The sequence below is a fragment of the Acartia tonsa genome, chromosome 10 (assembly GCF_053477335.1).
Source record: "Acartia tonsa isolate MP-2025a chromosome 10, ASM5347733v1, whole genome shotgun sequence".
NCBI lineage: Eukaryota > Metazoa > Arthropoda > Copepoda > Calanoida > Acartiidae > Acartia > Acartia tonsa.
The window spans coordinates 3,293,008-3,314,467 of record NC_137269.1 but is presented as its reverse complement, the minus strand read 5'-3'; the positions used below and the strand labels follow the sequence as shown (position 1 = coordinate 3,314,467).

The 21,460-nt window shown below is 32.7% G+C and overlaps 1 protein-coding gene across 1 annotated transcript in view; it reads right to left on the bottom strand.

Annotated features, from left to right (window-relative positions):
- Positions 1–6,187: 6,187 nt before the first annotated feature.
- The window catches only part of LOC145330446 (neuropeptide F receptor-like), an 88,663-nt gene continuing 73,390 nt past the window's right edge, over positions 6,188–21,460 (bottom strand). The window contains exons 15-17 of the mRNA XM_080175080.1: positions 16,060–16,127; positions 12,996–13,050; positions 6,188–6,535 (exon numbers count right to left, since the gene is read on the bottom strand). Coding sequence (XP_080031206.1) covers positions 6,505–6,535; positions 12,996–13,050; positions 16,060–16,127 — 154 coding nt within the window. The 3' untranslated portion in view covers positions 6,188–6,504. The remainder of the gene's footprint in view (positions 6,536–12,995; positions 13,051–16,059; positions 16,128–21,460) is intronic.

Genomic DNA, 21,460 nt, shown 5'->3' with positions numbered 1-21,460 from the left:
CCGGTTCCTATCCACCGGATTCGAATAAATACGAGAAATACTTTTAAAAATATAAAAAATACGTACAAAACGTTTTGTGATTCTTGATTTAATACCTGCTCTTTAAATCACTTTGTCTGCCTTTCCATAAATGATTTTTTGTGCTTGGCTACTTTTGGATGTTGTCTTACTTGTTTTAATGACGAAGCTACTCTATAAGTATCCGTGGCCTTCCTTCTGTCTGTAAAGCTAGGGCTGTCTGATTTTGTGGATTAGTCTTATATTTAATAAAATCAACCTGTTTTGTATTATCTTGTAGATTTTTTTCTGTTAGCTTTGCGGATTTTTTATCACTATCTTATAGTATTTCAAATCCTTTTTATTTCACTAAGATAGCTTAAATATCAAGGTAGTAATAAGCGTTTTAAAAAAAATAGTATCCGAGGGACACCCTGTATATAAGGATAAAACAACTCTTGAAGGGATTCCAGTTCTTAAAAATATTGAAAAATTTTCAGGGATATAAAGAATGGCCGATAAATTGATGTACATCCCAAATGATGATACACAAACATAACCCTTCTGTAGATTACAGTATAAGAAACGTTATTATAAAACTTTGAGGACTAGTGTAATTAACAGCCTCAATGTCCCCTTTCCCTGACGACATCAAGATTAAATTATCTATCCTGTCAAAAACTGTCATTTATTAAATAATGATCATATCACCAGAGATAGGGGGGGGGGGGCATGTGGTACATTTGACTGTTAATCTGGTAACCAATGTTTTATAACTTCTTTTTACTACCTACGTTGTCTTAAAACTTTGGGTACTTTTTTTTAAAATTGTGATTAATTGGTTCCAAACTAGTAGGGTCAACAAATGATTTTAATCCTCAGAAGGGGTGATTTTTTTTTATCAAGATTGGTGATGTACATCAATGTATCGTCCATTGTCTTATCCCTTTAGATCCCTGCATGTCACGAAGAAAGCTAAAATATAAGGAAAAGTTCTTCCTATTTTATGGGTATTTTCTAATAGCGACTCTATTCTATAATTCACTTTTTTATGGCTTGATACTGATGTGTACTTTTGGTTGACTTCTTTGCCACTAAAAATTATGATAGGATTTATTGTCTTTAAAAAAAATAAAATTACAAAACCTCTTTGCATAGAATGTGAATTGGTCTTTTGCAGCATGACCGGCGGACAAAGTAATTTATAAAACGGATGCTCATTGGTATAGTGATACATCACATAGATTATGCAGCCGAAAAATTTACATTTCCACTTTACCGTTTCTTACAGATGGACGAACGGTCATTTCGAATTTTATAGTAACTTCGAATTAATAGTACTAAAAATTGTTGTTTATATGATAGAGTAAAGAGGATAAAAAATAATAAAAGAAGGGATGAGAAATGAAAGGAAGGGAAGGGGATGAGGAGGGGAAGGGAAGGTAAAGGGGATAAAAAGGGAAGGCGATTAGGAGGGGAAGGGAAGGGAAAGGGGATAAAAAGGGAAGGGAAGGAAATAAAAGAGTAAGGGAAGGGGAAGAGAATGATATTTAAAGAAAGGGAAAGAAAAAAGTGACGGGGCATCCAGGGGCGTCCAAGCTTTTTATTTTGGGGGGGGTAACATTTTTTTAAGGGGGGGGTAATTTGGTTTTGGGGGGGGTAAAATGGCGCGCGAAGCGCGCCGCAAATTTTTTTTACCCCCCCCAAAATTTTTACCCCGGGGGTAAAATTTGCTTGGGGGGGGTAATTACCCCCCCTGAAATCTGTTGGCAGGGGTAAAATTTGTTTACCCCCCCCAAAATTTACCCCCGGGGTAAAATTTTTGGGGGGGGTAATTTAAATTTTATAAAAAATTTAGTATTAAAAATGCGCGCGAAGCGCGCAAAAATTTTTTTGGTTAAAGATTTTCTATTTTGGGGGGAGTATTTACCCCCCCAAAATGGTTTGGGGGGGGGTAAATACCCCCCCCAAAATCGTTGGGGGTGCCTACGGCACCCCCAAGGTAGGGGTAATTTTTTTTTGGGGGGGGTATTGTTCACAAAATTTTGGGGGTGCCTACGGCACCCCCAAAATCGTTTGGGGGTGCCAAATGGCCCATTACCCCCCCCCTTGGACGCCTATGGGGGCATCATAGGCACTTTGATTTTACACTGGACAGAAGGACAGACAGACATCGAACACTTTTAGAGTAGCTTCGCTACTATTAATAACTAACAAAATGAGTTTATCTACTACAAGGTTTATTATATTTTATAGTTATTTTTTATTTTAAGTAACAAATATAGAATTATGTATAATAACAGTTTTAATATACAATAAATAAAATTACATTTTAATAAATAATAAGTTTTATTCAACAAAGAAAAAATCATAATTTTTTTTTATCTATGATAAAAAAGAGGTACTTTATGATGTTTTCTAAAGGTATTATTTTGATTTTAATAAGGTAACATTGGGTATACAAAAATTTTCCGTATGGCTTCAAAACCGATTAACATCCGCTGGACTAGAACCGGTTCTCAGCCATACCGAAAAATCATTTTTACCATCGTATTACAAACAATTTTCCACGAATAATAATAAATATCAATGAAATTAATGCCTTAGGCCCTTTGGGGCTAACAAAACTATTTTATATGAGATATTTTTTCATTTTAATAACCGCAGAAACCTGTCTATAATACGATGCAATAATAGCGTAGCTACTCTATAGCTAAGGTATGTCTGGGGGGTAACAACGTCAACTAAATCTCACTTTTGTCAGAAAAAGCTAAATGGTTAAATGCGAGAATAGTTATTTCTCGCACCGTACTATAAACAGCTTTCCACGGATATAAAATGTACAATTATAAGATTAAAACCATTTTTGTTAACCCCGTGATGTCAAAGGCACGGGCTAAAACAGCTGGTTTTAATAGTATGATTTTGCTTTTTTATATTCGTAGAAAACTGGATTTAATACGATGCTAGACCTAATTTTTCAGTATGGATGAGAACTGGTTCTAATCCTTCGGATTCGGTATTGAAAAGATAGGGGGAAAAATTATTGAATTAAAAAAAACTGGCAATTTCATACATATAAAAGAATTAATAATATCAAAGAAACAGATAAGAATTTTATAAAAAAGATATTAATTCATAATAAAAAAGTTATGTACTATGCATATTATTAAAAGAAGTTGACGTGTTTGAAAAAAATATGCTTATACTGTAAATATTTTTTTAAAATATGGTTTTATATATATGCAGAGCATTTCAATAATTATTATCTTTAGATACAGGAATGGGTGATATTGATTATCATAATTGGAAGTGCATATTGATTTATCGTCCATTGTCTTATCCGTTAAAATCCCTAATTAAATTTTCCTCTTCAATAGCGAAGATTTTCTATAATTAGCGCCTGTACTTCCATACGTCATGGTTAGCTATTTTCGTTAATTTATGCATGTTAGAATTGTCCTATCAATTAAAAACAAACTTAGAATGATGACTTAGAAAGCGTAGCAACTCTACAAAAATTGCCAGAAAGTAAATTACAACAATTTTGGTATGATATAATTATCCTATTCGTCTAATTTTTGTATTAATGATTCCAAGGACAAACAGGTACAATAGTTTATGCAAAGCTTCTCTATAATAAAGTCCTAAGAATGTAAGTATGGCCTTAAACAGAATCATGTATTCAAGCGATTTCTAACAAGTTTATAATCATATAAGATATATAAGTTAAAATTCTACCTATTGAGTTTTGACATTTTATAAGTGTTCTTCATGTTCATTTGTTCTACAGTTTGATTTTAATGCTTCGCTTTTATGAATGTTGCCATTCTTTTTGGTACTATAAAATTTTTGGTTATTTTTGTATTTTGAAAATCAAGAAAACGGCAGAATTTTCAGGTTTTAGAACAAAGATTTTTCTTATTATCTCTTAAAAACAAATGATTATCTATTACTAAAACAAAGATGAAAACATTTTGAACCGGGGAAATATCAATCTATATAATTAAAAATGTAATGATAAATCGACTTACATCCCAAATAATGATAAACAAAATTACCCCTTTTCAATACAAGTATTCATCGTTTTGGTACCAACAAATAAGAAAACAAACGTATTTATAAAACTTTGGGTACCAGTGTAATTAACCGTCAATGTCCCCTCCCTCCCTGTTAATCTGTTTATTTATCTTATGATTTCAACTATTTGTTTATTGTTTATATTGTATTTCAATATCTTAGTCGGATTCATAAAAAAAATTAATGAACATTTTAAAATCTATCTAACAAGAAGGTCAAAGCTTTTTATTTTTTGTGCGGAGGGGGGGAGGTGAGGTTGTCATCTCAATTAGGAAGGCAATTGAACCTAAAGAGGGTCGTGGAGGGGGTGGGATAAGATAGTATGCGAAGGGAGCCGAAATTTATGATTTTATTTTTTAAGAATCCAACTCTGTTATGTATACATTTGTATTTTGAATTGAATAGGAGGGGAAAGACAATAAAATTATAAATAGAAAATTAAAAAGTAAAAGGATGTCTATCTGTTTGTCTCAAGCTTATTTTCTCTTTTTAGTAGCTATAAAGAAAACTTATTTGAAATCAGTAAAAATATTATATTTATAATTAAAACTTACCCAATTTTAAAACTTAAATTAGATTGTCCTATATTACAGCTGCTTATTTGATTTCTAGAAAAACGATATTCATTTTTAAATTATAGGAAAACGTCACTAATATAAAAGAAATTGCGAATGCACTTCTAATAAAAATCAATACAGAATGACTTAACAAACGACTGATTAACACAGACAATTATAGAGTAACTTTGTTACTAAAAATTACTGAAACTAAATCATTGATAGACATACAAAGTTTTAGAGCAGCTATGCTTAGCACATTAAGCACATTTACAACAACAAAAAATTGCCGCCAAAAGGAACCAATTACGTTGCAGCTTTCTATATCCTAGCGTTTTATTGGATGATCTTTGGACTAGAAGGCACATAATTGGTTCTTTTTAGCGCAAAATTTTAAGTTTAGAAAGTTAAATTAAAATCTTTACTTATGGACGTTTAAATGGTTCTTACAAACAATTAATGAATAAAATAACACAATATTTTACTTACATCATAAAAAAATTACAAGAACAATTGCGTCCAATAATAGCAAAGTATCTTATTATGGTTTTATTTTATTCTCGACTATTTTACTAACCATTTGTTCCAGGAATCATCATTTTCTTTTTATGTTGTTGTGAAGCTATTCTTTATGTGTTTGTGTCAGTCTGTCTTTCTATATGTTACTTCTCTCTGATGGTAATGTAAAAGGTTTGTAAAATTATTATTTTTAAAAGTACCTTCTATTTCTTCCTCTTCTCTCCTCCTCCCCATCACTATTTCCTCCCCCTTCCCCTTTACTAACCCTTTATTGCAAAAACAAAATATTGGGATATTCTAGTTGTACAATAAGAAAATGACCGGAAAAATTTCAAACAGCTTCGCTACTTTTAGACGTAGTCGCCCTTGTTTCATTTGCTTTCCTTTTTGATTATGTAAGTGTAACAAGGGCAGAATAGTTATTTATTGCATCCAATAATAGAAAGCTGTCTGCGGATATTAAAATAAAAAATTAATAAGATTAAAACCATAAGTTTAATTTATGATTTTTAAAATATTCATGGAAATTTGTCTGTAAAACATAATTTTTCAGTATGTCTGAGTACCGGTTCTAATCCAGCGGATATTAATCGGTTTCGAAGCCATACTGGAAAAAAGTTAAATTTACCCAAGACTTGTAGAGTTGCTTTGCTACAAAAAAAATAATATAACATATATGATTATATATATAGGGATAACTATCAATGTTATAACTATAATAATAATATTAATATATCACTAGTTTTTATAGGTTTTACCATACATTTTTTTATAGAACACGCTAGACATGTTCTATAAAACGTCACACTAAGTAACGCTAATATCTTATCATTGTTATGCCGCTTGTTCAATTAATATATGATGGCTAAAATATTTTTTTTTTGTGTTAGGTACATGGATATATCATTACTTGGATCTTAAACCAGATTTTCATCTAATAAAGTAAAGTACGCAGCAAGCTAAAAAAAAAGGATTTCCCCCTTCAACCCCTTCCCTTCTTCTGGATGAAACTCCTGACCAATAAACGAGTTCCATGTTAGCAAGCTTAATACTTGTTTAATAATATAAAATATAATTTTGATATTTCAACTTTTCTTTTTAAATGTTTCTTTTTTCTCAATTTAATTTTCATTTTTTATTTTTACACATTATGCCGTAGTATTCTTAAAATATAATTATAATACAGCTGTAAAACGATATCATTTAGAAATATGATTCTGTGGAGATGATGTTTATAGTTATTTTTATATTATTGTCACAGTAGAATTTATATGTAGGCTTGGCTATAGCTGAACTGTGATGTTATTGTCTTACAAAGTCTTTAGAAATATCTCTCTAATTCTTCTCTATATTATACATTTGTCTCTTGTAGAACTGAACATCTAAAAAAAATAAAAAATATTAATTATTTTAGTTTTAAAAAAGGTCTTATAAGATCAGTAATAATAAAACAAGGATGACAACATCCATAAGTAGGAAAGCACAAAAAAGGGATAAGACTATAGAAGATAAATGATTAGATTTTGTGAATTAAATTATTGGTTGAAAAGTTTAAACACTGCAATTAAACAGTATTAAAGTACATTAAGTTTGTGAGCCATATAAAACTTTGGGTACAACTCTGATTTTCACTCCAATGTTCCACATCAGTCCCTACCTATAGCTTTATGTAACAAAGATAACAACATGAACATCTAAAATCAGTAGGAAGGACAAACGAACGTGAACACTTGTCAAATGTCAAACTTTATAAGCAGATTATATCATATTAGAATAACCAAAATTCTATATCAACTCTTTTCAAAATTGAATTGATGTTTCGCCTAAATATTGTACATTATTGGTCTAGGAATCAATGTTCTAAAATCAGATGTATAAGATAATTATTTCACATAAATTTTTTTAAGCAAAAAAGTTAAAAATTAACATGTTTTAATGGACATACGGATATTCTAGAAATGAATATATAGTTGCTACGCTTTTAAAATCGTACATAACTACTACAGGAATCATCATGCTAAGTTTGAAATCGATAGAACATGCCCAAATTAACGTTAAGACGGACGGACCGACCATATTATAAAAAAGCTTCGCTTTTAAAAAGTTTTTGTTCCGAAGCCATATTCCCTAACTTTTTCAGATGACGTCTAGAGTTCTTGAGAAATTTATATGTTTGTGTTGCTTCCTTTTCAACAACCATCCCCCCCTCCATCCATTATTGGATTTTATTCCACTTCAGATCTTTGCTAATGGATCTAAATTGATATGCCTACTACCATATATCATAGATAAAGGAATAGTTTAATGGATTTTTTTTGTTGCAAAATGCTCCTTTTCAAAATACAGTGCCGTGCAGTAGGAGGGTGTAGACATCAACCCATAAAAAAGATTTTCCTTTTTTCACCCCCCGGTTTTACAACCCACTAGCGAACCGCTTGCATGCATCTATGTAAAGAACCTGTCTACCAATAATTTAATCTATGAAAGGGGTAATTTTGTTTATCACAATTAACAAATAACAATAAGGGGGGAAGTTTTGACACATTAGCGTGTCAGTGGTGATTATAGGCATTGTCATAGGAGTTAGAGGATAGGTTATTAAGCAAAAACGTTTCCTTATTGTCTTATCCCTTAAGATCTCTGCTAAAAAAGTAGGGGGACAAAGTGACTCAAAAGTCAGCCGCGTGACGTCTTAAAAATGAGGGATTATCCATCTTTTTTTAGAGGTTTAATTTCCCACATTTTTATGACGTCACGTGGCTGATTTTTTAGTCACTTTGTCCCCCTACAAAAAAAAAAAAAATTTCTCTAAATCCTCGCATAAATCTAGATTTAGGCTATGAAAGAAAAATAAATTTTGATTTATCAAAAAGATACTCTTAACTAAATACTTATGTAAATGAACAGTTTTATATTTCATCTCTTTTAAAAGCGAAGCTTTTCTATAATTAGGGTCGGTCCGTCCGTAAAGGGTAGCTCTTAATTTAAACAGGTTAGAATTGTCCTATCGATTTCAAACTTTGCATGATGATTCCTATAACAGTTAGGTAAGACTTAGAAAGCACAGCAACTCTATAATCATTATCAGAAAGTCCACAAGTCCATTTAAAAATGCTGATTTTTTACTTTTTTGTATGTTAGAATTATCCGATTCTTCTGACTTTTCAGATACTGATTCCTATTACAACAAGGTACAATGTTATAAGCGAAGCATCTCTATAATCAAGTCCTTAAAGTTTAAGTATGTCCTTAAACAGTATCACGTATTTAAGCAGTTTTTCAACAAATTTACTAACAATTTTAGTTTAGACTTATCATTAGTATTGTGCTTATTTAGTTCTGACACTCTACAAGTGTTAATGTTCGTTTGTCCTACCGTTTAAGGGCTTCACTTTTATGGATGTTGTCATCCTTGTTTTAAGATGATTTTTTTGGTTCTTATAAAATTAATTTTATAAGGGTTTATATTTTTTGAAAATAGCAGCAAAGAAAAGTTATTTGATTTTAATTTGAATTAATTAATTAATTAATCAATTCAAATTGATGTCTATTCCTTTAGGTTGACATTAACGGTGGACATTTTTAGCACTAGTACATTGAACATCAACAAACCAATATTTAATTTAAGTTTAGATTTAAAAATACCAAAAGTTCTTCATCCAACGAATGAAGGGTGATTTTATCAAACACCCCACTGCACTGTTTGGGTGCTTTAATACACCCTCCTAAAGACGAAATTGTCGGGTGTGCTTCACTCGAGAAAGTGTCATGTGTGACGTCAAAAAAATACGTCTAAAAAGAAGGATGAGAGGAAAGGTGGGAAAGCAAACCTCCCAAAAAGAGATGGATTTTTATGACGTCACACATGACACTTTCTCCTTCACGCACTCCCCTGGCAATACCCTTTGCACGCCACTACTTACCAATATAACAATATTCCTTTCTAACCCTTTCCCTTACAAATATAAAGAAAAATGCCAAATTTTTGCCTTTTTATAATATATACTATTTGAGTTTTATATGTAGGTTTGCTTGTTTCAAATTTTTTATTTTTTTATTAAGCGTTTAAAAAGTTAAGTTATGCTTAGTAGATCTTATTTGAGCCTTGCAAGGTTTGTTTCTAGCAAGTTTTTAAGATCAAAGTTTGGTTTAATGGAAAAATAAGTTTGCGATTCTTCTGTTTATATACCTTCTCTGGACTATTGAGTAGCTTTACTGTAAAGAAGAACCATATCTTTCAGAGGTGTACGACGAGATCTTTCAGTACCGACAAACAGTAAGACAAAAAGACATTATGTTACTTTTACAAAGATAAAAATAAATTATGATCATTTTAGAAAAAAATTAATGCCATAAGAACTTTAATAATATATCACTAGCGGCTACGCCCCTAGAAGCCTATAGTGGCACTTTAAATGTTTTTTTTTTATATTTCATGTTGCCATGATGTATATGTTGCGTTGAACTCTCTACGTAAAATCAAGAATAGTAAAAAAAATTTGATTTTTTGTGGATTCTTTTCGGAGGGTGGTGGTACCCTCCACCAAATTAGTTATAAATTTTCCCGTGACCTATGAGAAGCTACCTTGTTAAGGAGAACCCGTTCGGTTCAGCGGTTAGCGAGATCCTTCGGTACAGACAAACAGGCAGACAAACAAACACACATCCTGTTACATTATTTTAAGAATTTACCTTCTTCTTTACTTAATAAAATAAAACATCTAAAATAAAACAATTTGTGTAGTTTTGAATTTAACATAGCATTTAATACAGTTTTTGGAATAAAACCCATCAATTTTAAAAACATTCTTTTACCTTTATATAAGAATTACTTCTGAGCTAAAAGTACCATTCTGACTAAACTATTTTTGGTATGGATTATCTGTTGGTATATAGCATATTTGAAAAAACCTTTCTTTGGATTAGTATTATATTTCTTCTACATTTGTGGTATATGCAACATTTTTACTACCATCCAAAGTGCGACAACCGCACCTAACATATAGTAAAATATACGACCTCTCCATTTGCCCCCCAAATATTATTTAAGATTTATTTTACTTGTTGGTTATACCGTATACCTCGATCAACTTAGCCATTTAATTTCTCTTGATATCTCTTATAGATTTCAATATTGACCCCCTCCCCACGCGATGATATTTAGCAGTTCCCTCCCCGGAATAGGTTTAAAGGCGGCTGTCAAGCCAAGATAAATTTTTCTTTTGATCCAGAATTCTTTGGTAAAAGGTAAGATAAAAATTGTATTGTATGCCAAGTTTTTAAAAGCGAAGCTTTTCCATAACAGTATATGCTTGCTGGCTTCTTATAATTTCATAAGCAAGTTCTTTCATGAGTTAACTTAAAATCTTGTGTGCTTTTATTATGTCTTCAAAAAAACTATTAATTTTAAACTTTAAATCTACAAAAGTAATGATTTTATTTTAATGTAAAACATTGTCAATGTTTATTGGTAACTTTATATGCACTGTTGAGTCTCGTTTTTACAAATTTAATAAGAAAAGGTATTAACAAATAGAAATTAATTGACTACAGGGATAAAGGGAAAAAATCCGCCAAAATGATTATTTTTCCTATATTTTCCTTTAAAAACAGGGAAAACAGTAGAATAGTTATTCTCGTATTTATTCGAATCCGGTGGATAGGAACGGTTCTCATCCATACGAAAAACTATGTCTAGCATCGTATTATAAACAGCTTTCCGCGGATATAGAATGTACAATTATAAGATTAAAACCATTCCTTACCCCCTGCGGGAGGCCCTAGCCTTCCAGACCTACGCAATAGTAGAAATATTCACCTCTACTTTGTACTTTGTTGTCCTCGGAATCAGTATTAAAAAAATTAAATCAATCGGATTATTTTATCACATAAAAATTTGTTGTTAAAAAGTTAAAAATCAACATGTTTAGAATGGACGTATGGACATTTTGGTTACAATTATAGAGTTGCTATGCTTTCTAAATCGTATCTAACTACTACAGGAATCACCATGCAAAGTTTGAAATCGATAGTTTAATTCTAACATGCCTAAATTATCCGTTCCAGACGTACGGAAGGACGGACGGACCGACCTAATTAAAGAAAAGCTTCGCTTTTAAAAATTGGGTTATTGAATTCAACTACGCCCTTCTCTTGGGGGCGTAGCCGCTAGTATGAAAGATAATATCAAGTCTATTTATTCATTCTTTTATTTGTAAATGTAGATAATTTAATTATTAATGACTAATTTATTACAGAAGAAAACAAGAAAAAGGAATTTTTTTCTGAATAAAAGTTGTAAACCTCTAAACTCATTTTAAAAAGTACGAATATGTTTAAAATTTTGACAATTGCAATTAACTATAATACGAAGTAAAACGATGTCCGTCTGTTTGAAGCCTAAGATCTCAGTAACCACGGAACTGATTATACCTACTGGTCCTGTAATGGTTTCTAAAGCTATTTTTTTTCATTCACCCAAAAAAAAAAAAAATAAAAAGAGGGGAGTAAACGACTAATTCCCTCTCCCAATTTTTTTTCTTCACATTTAAAAAAAAACTAAAATGCAAATGATTGGGTCATCAAAATCAACCTACCCATTAGTTTCAAGTAATATATTTTGGGGGTATTTTAAACTTTTAATCTCTTTGTTTTTTTTTCTTTTTTGAATTAAAAAATTCAGATTGATTCCCCAAATTCCATAAAATAACCCAGGGGCCTCTAGAGGCATTTAATTACACTCTACAAGTATTAATGTTAATGTTTTTTCATGAAACCTTTTCCTCTCTATGGAAGAAACCGAGAGAATATAATATAAATTAGGATAATAATTACATTTACGAAAAAGGGAAAAACACAAAAAAAACATAAAACGTTAGTAATTAATATATCAATAGAAACAAAAAAATATATCTTTATAACTATTATATTATATTAAGAACTATACAATTTTATGCTCTATAATGATAGGAACGTTGACAAGAAAAATCTGAGTTCTAGCTTTAATAGCAGCTGAGTAAATCCTATTACCCCCATAGCGTTACGGACGGACAAAGTGAAATATAGTGTAGCTTCGTTACTAATAATATAGTAAGCTTCTAGTATGGCATGGAAATAATTATTTAATTAAACTTTGAAATACATATAATAAATAGATCTAGAGACTGTCTAGATAGTCAATTCCTTTATTAGCCTATTAGATTCGTTAGAAAGTTTACATATTTTGGTAATATAGGCTGGTTTTCAGGGATCGGAAGCCGCGCGTAAGCCGCGTGTAAGCCTCAATGAAATCTTCATGTTATCACTATAAAATTCAGCTGGATGTATAAAACTGTTGTTTAGCTGACAATCCTTCTTTCTGAAATTTTTTTTATGCTCACAAGCAGGTTTAAAACTGAGGCTTATGCGCGGCTGAGGCGCGGCTTCCGAACCCTGCTGGTTTTTAATCTCATCCATATAATATGCGAGAAATTCAAATTGAAGTTGAACAGATTATTGTGTTTGATTGACCATTTTAAAAGTAATAGATATATTCTATTATTCACCCCCTGGCAATATAAAGTGGGGGGTTCAACTTCCTACACCCGCTTTGACACCCCTCTAATGCAGGCGAAGGGGAAATCAAGTAAAAAAGTCACACCTACTTAACATTAAGAGGGCGTTTTGGTCCGTCCGTCCGAAACGGTTAGCTATTTTCCTTAATTTAAATAGGTTAGAATTATCGTTTCCGAGCTTTTGTTGTTTAGAAATCCTAGCAACTCTATATAAATTATTAGAATGTCTGTACTTCCATTATGCTTCGCTTTTATGGATGTTGTTATCCTTGTGTATATAAAATGTTACCTGGATGATAAAATATTTTCTTTTGTTATTTCTTCACAGCAGTGCAAACAAAGTTCTAGATAAATAATAAATGCAAATTTGATGATAAGGAAAATTGGGTATAATTTATTATACAAAGGAGAATGATGTCTATCTGTTCATCCGTCTGTTTGTTTACTCTTTAAGATCTCGATAAGTGAGTGTAGGTTGTGCTTTTTCAGTATATACCCCCCCCCCTAAAAATTACCACCCCTCACCCCTCAATTTTAGGATTAAAAACAATTTTATTTGCCGAAAGGGCCAAATGCCTGTGCTAACAAAACTGTTATTAATCTTATCATTTCTATTTTAATTTTCGTGGAAAACTGTCTGTAATACGATGCTATGCATGATTTTTCAGTATGGCTGAGAACCGGTTCTAATCCAGCGGATAATAATCGGTTTTGAATAACACTGGAACATTCATTCATGAGTCTTAATGGTTTATTTTACACCAACGTTACTCTCTCATTACTGTCTATACATAAGATATAGTTTAGTTCCCTCCAAGTACCCAGTGAATCACACTTTCGTCACCCCCCCCCCCCCTTTCCCTGACTTGAAAACACGTGGGAATGGAATGCAGGGATGAGGTATTAAACTAAAAACGATTCTGACCCCAAAAGTCACTATAATCCCAATATATTATTTTTCAATAGTCCAAAAGTTTCAACCACAAATTGTAAACTACATAAGGGGTAATTTTGTGAATCGTCATTGAGGATGTACGTCAATTTATCGGCCATTGTCTTATCCCTTCAGGTCTTGGAATAGGCGATATAATAGATATAATGGGGCTTTGTAGTCCAGTAACTTTTTTAGGGAAAGTCCCAAGGTTGGTAAGAGAAGTGACATAATTGAATATAAACAAATAAATTAGTTTCTAATTTACTCGCATCATAGTTTATTGTTCTTTTTCCAGGGTTCTAAAGGGATAAGACAATGGTCTATATATTGATGTACATCACCAGTGATGATCCACAAAATTACCCCTTCTGTAGGCTACATTTATTGGTTGAAACATTTGGACATTTAACCTAATGAACTAATAAATCAAAAATCAATAAATGTCTCCAAAGTTGTCAAGCCAACAAAAACGTTATTATAAAACTTTGGGGACTAGTGAAATAACCAGCCCAATGTCCCCTCCCTCCCTGGTTTTTTTTCTTGGATTGTGCTTTCCCTCAAATTTCCTATCGGCACTGATCGCTCCCCTTCCCCTCTTATTTTTGTAAATCCTTTATACTAAAGTAACAGGATGCCTGTTTGTCTGTGTGTCTGTTTGTACCAAACCGATCGCTGAACCGATCAGGTTTTCCCTAACAGGGTAGCTTCTCATAGGTCCCGGGAAGGTTTATAACTATTTTCTAGGGGGGTGGGACACCCCCAACCCCCCCAAAAAATGAAAAATACCCCCCCCCCCAAAAAAAGAAGGTTTTTTTTTACTTTTTTCTTTTAAAATCTAAAATAAGAAATTGGATTATCAAATTCGACTCCCCCCTCCTCAAGTGCCCCTAGAGGCCTCTTGTTGCTTAGCCGCTAGTAACCAATAAACTATCAAGGGAGCTAAATGAAGCTTTCCTACAACGGAGAATATCTCGGTCTAGTGATTAGCGATGTCTTACGGAAGGACAAAAACTGTTAGGGATTTAAAGGTACAAGATAATGGCCGATAAATTGATGTACATCCCCAATGATGACACATTACAAACTGTCCCAATTTTGTATAACTTTTGCGGAACAAGTCCCAGTTACGTCATATTTTTCTTTCCCGAAAAAGGGAAAGAGGAAAGAAAAAAAAGGGAAGGGGGGAAGAAAAAAGAGATGGGAGAAAAGGGGGTTTTCCCCATCTCTTTTGAAGAGATTTTCTTCCCCCCTTCTCTTTTTCGGGAAAGAAAAATATGACGTAACTAGGACATGTTCCGCAAAAGTTATACAAAATTGGGACAGTTTGTAATGTGTCCCAATGATGATACACAAAATTACCCAATTATAGGTTAGTGGTTGAAACGTTTGGACACTAAACCATATTAACCAACTAATCAAAATTCAATAACAGTCCCCAAAGTTCTTGAGCCAAAAAAACCAGCCCAATGTCCCCTCCTTCCCTGAAAAACTCTAATGGTTATAATGGGATTGGCATCTCCCTGCCTCCCGGTTCAGATAACAACAAAAGTTTTAATTAGTTTTGAGATTTTGCGCCGATGCCGCGTTTCTCTATCTTATCAATCAATTTTAAAACTTTTACATTTTCCCATTCTAAAAAAAAATATTAACAAAATTGAATAAGGGTCAAACATCACTGGGTATTGTTAACGAGAGCTTTCATTACACACAGACAGTCTGACACACAGAGACATCATGTTACTTTTATCTATCCTTATAATAAAGTATTAGAATGTCTATCTGTTTGTTTGTCTGTGTATTTGTATGTTTGTACCGAAGGATCTCGCTAAACACTGCACCGATCAGATTCTCCTGAACAGGGTAGCATCTCATAGGTCCCGGAAAGATTTATAACTATTTGGAGGGAGGGTACCACCACCCTCCCAAAGAGAAATCACAAAAAATAATTTTTTTTAACGTAGAGTCTTGAACGCAATATTAAATTTCTAGCATCGTATTATAAACAGCTTTCCGCTATAAGATTAAAACCAGTTTTTTAGCCCCGAGGTGCCGAAGGCACGGCTTAAAAAACTGGTTTTAAACTTATGATTGTACATTTTTATATTCGTAGAAAGCTGGATATAATACGATGCTAGACATAGTTTTTTCGCATGGATGAGAACCGGTTCTTATCCACCGGATTCGAATGAATACGAGAAAAATCATTTAGGTTACCCTCATTTTATTTTTTTTTATAATTTGTGTACTTTTGACATTATTATAGCATTTAATTAAACTCAAGAAATTAAACATTTCAATTTGTAATAAGGGGGGGTTGGGGAGTTCAATAGTTTTTTGGCACTATTTTTAGTTTAAAGGAATACCTATCCTTCAAGATAATTTTTTTTGTATATATTGATAAATTGTATAATGTATTTACCTCCTTTGAATTGTTGTTGAATTTCAGAAGTTGAGTTGGGCTCAACCGCAGGACGCCTCCGTTTATACCTAAACATATAGATAGATGGATATTTGGAGAATGTATTGGTAGATTTTTTATATCAACGTAACAAGACCTGTGTGAGTGTGTTTGTACCGAAAGATCTTGCTAACGGCTAAAACAATATGGATATCTTTTACTATAAAAATTGGTTAATAATCGGTATCGTAGCCATACTGATAGGATAGTTATTTATTTAATACTAGCAGCCACGCCCCTCTAGGGGCACTTGAGGGGGAAGTTGAATTTTATAACCAAATTCATTAATTTAGATTTGAAAAGAAAAATGAAAAAAAACTGTGGAAAAGGGGATTTAGTTTTAAAATTTTTTTTTTGGGGTAATCATTTTTGCGATTTTACTTGAGAGGGTGGTGGTACCCTCCTCCAAAAAAGTTATAAACCTTCCCATGACTACCTTCCTAGAACCATATAGCTTCAGTGGTTAATGAGATCCTTCGATACAGACAAACATCCTGTTACTTTATTTAGATATAAATCTTAAAACTATTTATGTTCTTTTAGATAGTTTATTTGTCTTAAGTATAATTTTTCAATAATTACTGAACTAATCCAATTCTTATTATTAGTATGGGTTCACAATGCTCCTAAGGAAGGTTTTAGGCTATTCTACAGATTCAGTCCTTATCGCGGTTTTAAGCTATTTTCTGTCCCCTTCTTACTCATTTCAATGCTGAGAATCTAGATGCTATCGATTATTTATAATGTGATAGTTAAAGCCATGAGGATATTGAATTAAGTTAAACTGCTGCGGGTTGGAACCATCAAAAACAATGGATATAGAATACGTGGATATATTGACAGGGGAATAATTTGTTGTCAATTTAGGTTGCTAGTATGGACCTCATTTATTGTTCAGTTAGTTTATCCAGTAATAAGTGATGGGATGCGGTAAAAGTAGTGGACTAGTATATCGTTATTTTAGCCAGCTGCGAGTGTCACTTTATTAAATAGTACATAAAATTCTGGTACAACATCCATGTCATAATATAATATGGCTTTGAACCATCAAAACCATAATTATTAACTCTAATAAATAGGCATGCATAGAAAATTACAGAAAATTTAAGTTATCTTCAAAGATTAAATTACTATATGTATATTGCTAGCGGATGCGCCCCAAGCATATTGGAACTTTATATTCGAAAGAGTAGAGAAAGAGGCGAAAAATAGCCAAAAAACATCCCATGACTAAAACCTTAAAAAAGAGAATAGCCTAAAACCATTCCAAGAATTATGTGAAGCTTCTCTGAAATGGAGAATTCATGTTGCTTCATACAAAAACAAGGATGACAACATCCATAAAAGCAAAGCTCTGAAACGGTATGACAGACGAACATTAATTCTTGTAGAGTATGAATATACAAATATATATATATATATAAGTTTTGACAAAATTATACGTAAATTTGTTGCAAAACTTCTAAAATTTAGAATACGGTTTAGGGACATACTGACATTTTTATGACTTGATTATCGAGTTGCTTCGCTTATAATATTGTGCCCTATTGTAATATAAATCAACACTCCAAAAATCAGATAAATCGGGTAATTATATCTCATAAAATTTATTTTGTTAAAAAGTAAAAAATCAACATGTTTAAAATGGACGTACGGACATTCTGTTAACTATTATATAGTTGCTACGCTTTCTAAAACCTATCTAGTTACTATGGAATCATCATGCAAAGTTTGAAATCGATAGGACAACTATAACCTACCTAAATTAACGAAATAAGCTATCCGTTGCGTACGGACTTGTGGACGGACCAACCCTAGTTATAGAAAAGCTTTGCTGTTAAAAACCTACTACTTTTTATAATTGAATTTCAATGGAATTTTAACTCCTGTAAAGCTCTAATAGAAACAAAGTTTCGAAAATAGTCCCTTTCGTGGCAACGCCTCTTAAGGGGCGATTCGTCGTATTTTTAAAATGGCTTTTGATAGGTTATTTCAGATTATGTTAGGTTATGTTGTTTAGGTGATTGCCCCACTGGGTTGGTAAATTGGCCCCGCAGGGATAGAGCCCCCCACAGTGGCTAGCAATAGGAGAAAAGCTAATGTGAAAAAAACAAAGAATCGCTTATTAAGAAGCGTTGCCACGAAATTCTAAGGTTTCTTTAAAAATAGGGCGTGTCTGTATGTCTGTCTGTTTCAACAATTAAAAAAAGAGATTATGTTGCTCTTGATATTTGTTAGAAATCTAATTAATTTGATCATTTCTTTGGTATTACCAATATAAGTTACAAAACTAATTGAGAAATAATATTTAATTATTACTTATGAATTGAAGAAATATATTAGTACTATCGGTAACGCCACTAGCATCTCAGGGCTCTGTATTCGAAGCGGCAGAGAGGAGCTAGAAAAATAGATTAAAACCATCCAAAAACATAAATCTCAAAATAAAATCATTTATTGTTAAGTCAGATCGTTTATCCAGTAATACGGGAGAGGATGCGGTATTGATGGTGGACTAGCATGAAACCATCACAGGAAAATGTAAAGGTTACATAAAGTGTAGAAACCAATCGATTCAGTAGTTATTGAAATCTTAAGCCACAAAACATCCCTACAACTTTATATAATAGGACTTGCGGCTACGACCCTAGAGGCCTCTAGTGGCACTTTCAATTTTTGTTTTTTATTTCAAATATCTATAATTATTGTCTATTTTGCGTTCTCTACGTAAAAAAATTACGATTTATTTGTGATTTTCTTGGGAGGGTGGTGGTTACTTCCCCCCAAAAGTTATAAACCTTCTCGGGACCTATGAGAAGCTACCCTGTTAAAGAGAACCCGATCGGTTCAGCGGTTAGCGAGATCCTTCGGTACAGACAAACATTCTGTTACTTTATTACAAGGATATTACATCTTATATTATTTACAACTTGTATAATATCTTGTTTCATAACATTTGTGACTTTGTACTACAGGGAGAAAACTTTATATTGAGTTGTAATTAATTAATATTTCATAATATTAAAATCACTCCCAAGGGGGGATTCCAATTTATATTAGAGGATGGATAAAAACTTTACTTTTTACCCTTCCACAAAAAAAGAAGCTTTACTATAAAGGAGAACCATATCTGCCCAGTGTTCAGCGGTTTGCGAGAACCTTCAGTACGGACAGATATCCTGATACTTTTACATAGGGATTGGAAAAGAGAAATTAAATTTTCGTTAAAGGGTGGGGTAATTGCAGATTTTGAAGCTATCTTTTATGAAAAATATCCGTCCCATTTTTGAGGAAAATTTAATTTTCACAGCAGGTATCCTTATAATAAAGTAACAGGAACTGTGCGTGTCTTTATGTGTGTTTTTGTGTGTGTACCGAAGGATCTTGCTAACCGCTGAACAGATATGGTTCTTCTTTACAATGTAACTTCTAATAGGTCCTGGGATGGTTTATAACTATTTTGGGGAAGGGTACCACCACCCACCTAAGAAAAATCGCACTTAAAAAAATAACCTTTCCCCAATTTTAATTTTTTTTTAAAAACTAAAATTGAAAGTTAGGGGGGGGGAGATTTCCACCACCCCCAAGAACCCCTAGAGGCCTCTAGGGGAATATTCCCACGTGAACGCTATCACCCTCATGGTTAGGTCTAAAAGAAATGAACATTTACAGAAAATTTCATTTTGCACCACCCTCCAAAGAGCCATCCCCCTAAAAATAATGTCCCTAGAGACCTCTAGGGGCGTTGCTTCTAAATTTCTTAAAAGGCACGTTCTCACTTCGAAATAATAGATTATTTAATATTTTTTTGGATTGCATAAAGTTATTACGGCCATAAAGTTAGGTAATAAGGAAAAAAATAAGTAATTTATCCTGTTTATGTCACAATTAAATCAATTACACTGTGTGCAGCACCCAGGCAGGGGTGGGACACTGGGCTTATTATTACACTGTGTGCACCCAGGCAGGGAGGGGACACTGGGCTTATTATTACACTGGTCCCCAAAGTTTTCATATTCGTTGGTTTAACAATTTTAGAGACTTTTATTGAATTCTAGTTGGTTTGTTCTTTTAGTTAAGTGTCAAAACATCTCAACTAGGGTTAAGCCGGATATCCGGTTTGGCCGGATATCCGGCCGGTTATCAGGCCATTTTCGATATCCGGCCGGTTACCAGATATTTAAACTATCCGGATACCAGATATCCGGCTGATTTTTACTGCCGGATATCCGGTTATCCGGCCGGATATCCGGTAATTTGCCGGATATCGAGCGTTGGCCAGATATCCGGCCGGATACCGGATATTGAAACTATCCGGATATCCAGTATCCGGTATCCGGCCAAAAAATTATCCGGCCCAACCCTAGTCTCAACCATAAGTTGTAATCTGTTGAAGGGGTAAATTTCATGTATCTTTATTGGGATGTACACCACATTATCGGCCATTGTCTTATCCCTTCAGATTCCTGATAAATTAATCCTTGTGCAACAGTATAGAAATAGCCACGGGAGGGCAGGGATCTTAAGGGATAAGACAATGGATAAAATATTGAGGTTTACCCCAGGGATCTAAAGGGATAAGACAACGGCCGATAAATTAATGTACATTGATTGATGACACATAAAATTGCCTCTTCTGTAGAATATATTTAGTGGTTGAAATGTTGGTTACTCAATTAAATTAACCAACCAATCAAAATTCATCAAAAGAAAACTAGAGTAAAAAACGTTAGTTAAAAACAGCCCAAAGTTGGTGAACAAACGAATATGAAAAACTTTGGGGACTAGTGTAATAAAGAGTCCAGTATTTCGCAAAAGATTCCATAAAAAAATTTTTCATAAAAATTTGTCTGTCTTTTTACATTTAAAACGTTTTTATTTTGCTAACAAGTTGCAAAATTCTTTCCAACCTTTTTGTTTTTTTTCTTCTTTTTATTATATCTTGAAAATACAAATCCAGCTTATAGTACAAAATCAATAGTTTTAGTCTATTTTAATTATTGAAAGCGCAGTTATATTCTCAAATGGAATGGTGAATTTGCATATTGACTGAAAAAAAGACATTTTAAGAAAATAGGTCATATTTTATCTTTAAGAGGCAATTAATTTTTTTTTTGTATATTTTATTGATTTTTATTTCTTATAGTTAATTTAGACATGTTAGAATTTTAGGGGATAATGGACATTCCCAATGATAATCCAGTAGTTTTAATTATGTGTGGAAAAGCTATGACACTACTAGTTTGGACCCAACCAAACAAAATTAAATATAAGTACCCAAAGTTTTAAAACCAACAAATAAGGTAGCGTCATAATCTTTGGGTGCCAGTGTAATTTACAGTCCAATGTCCCCTCCCTCCCA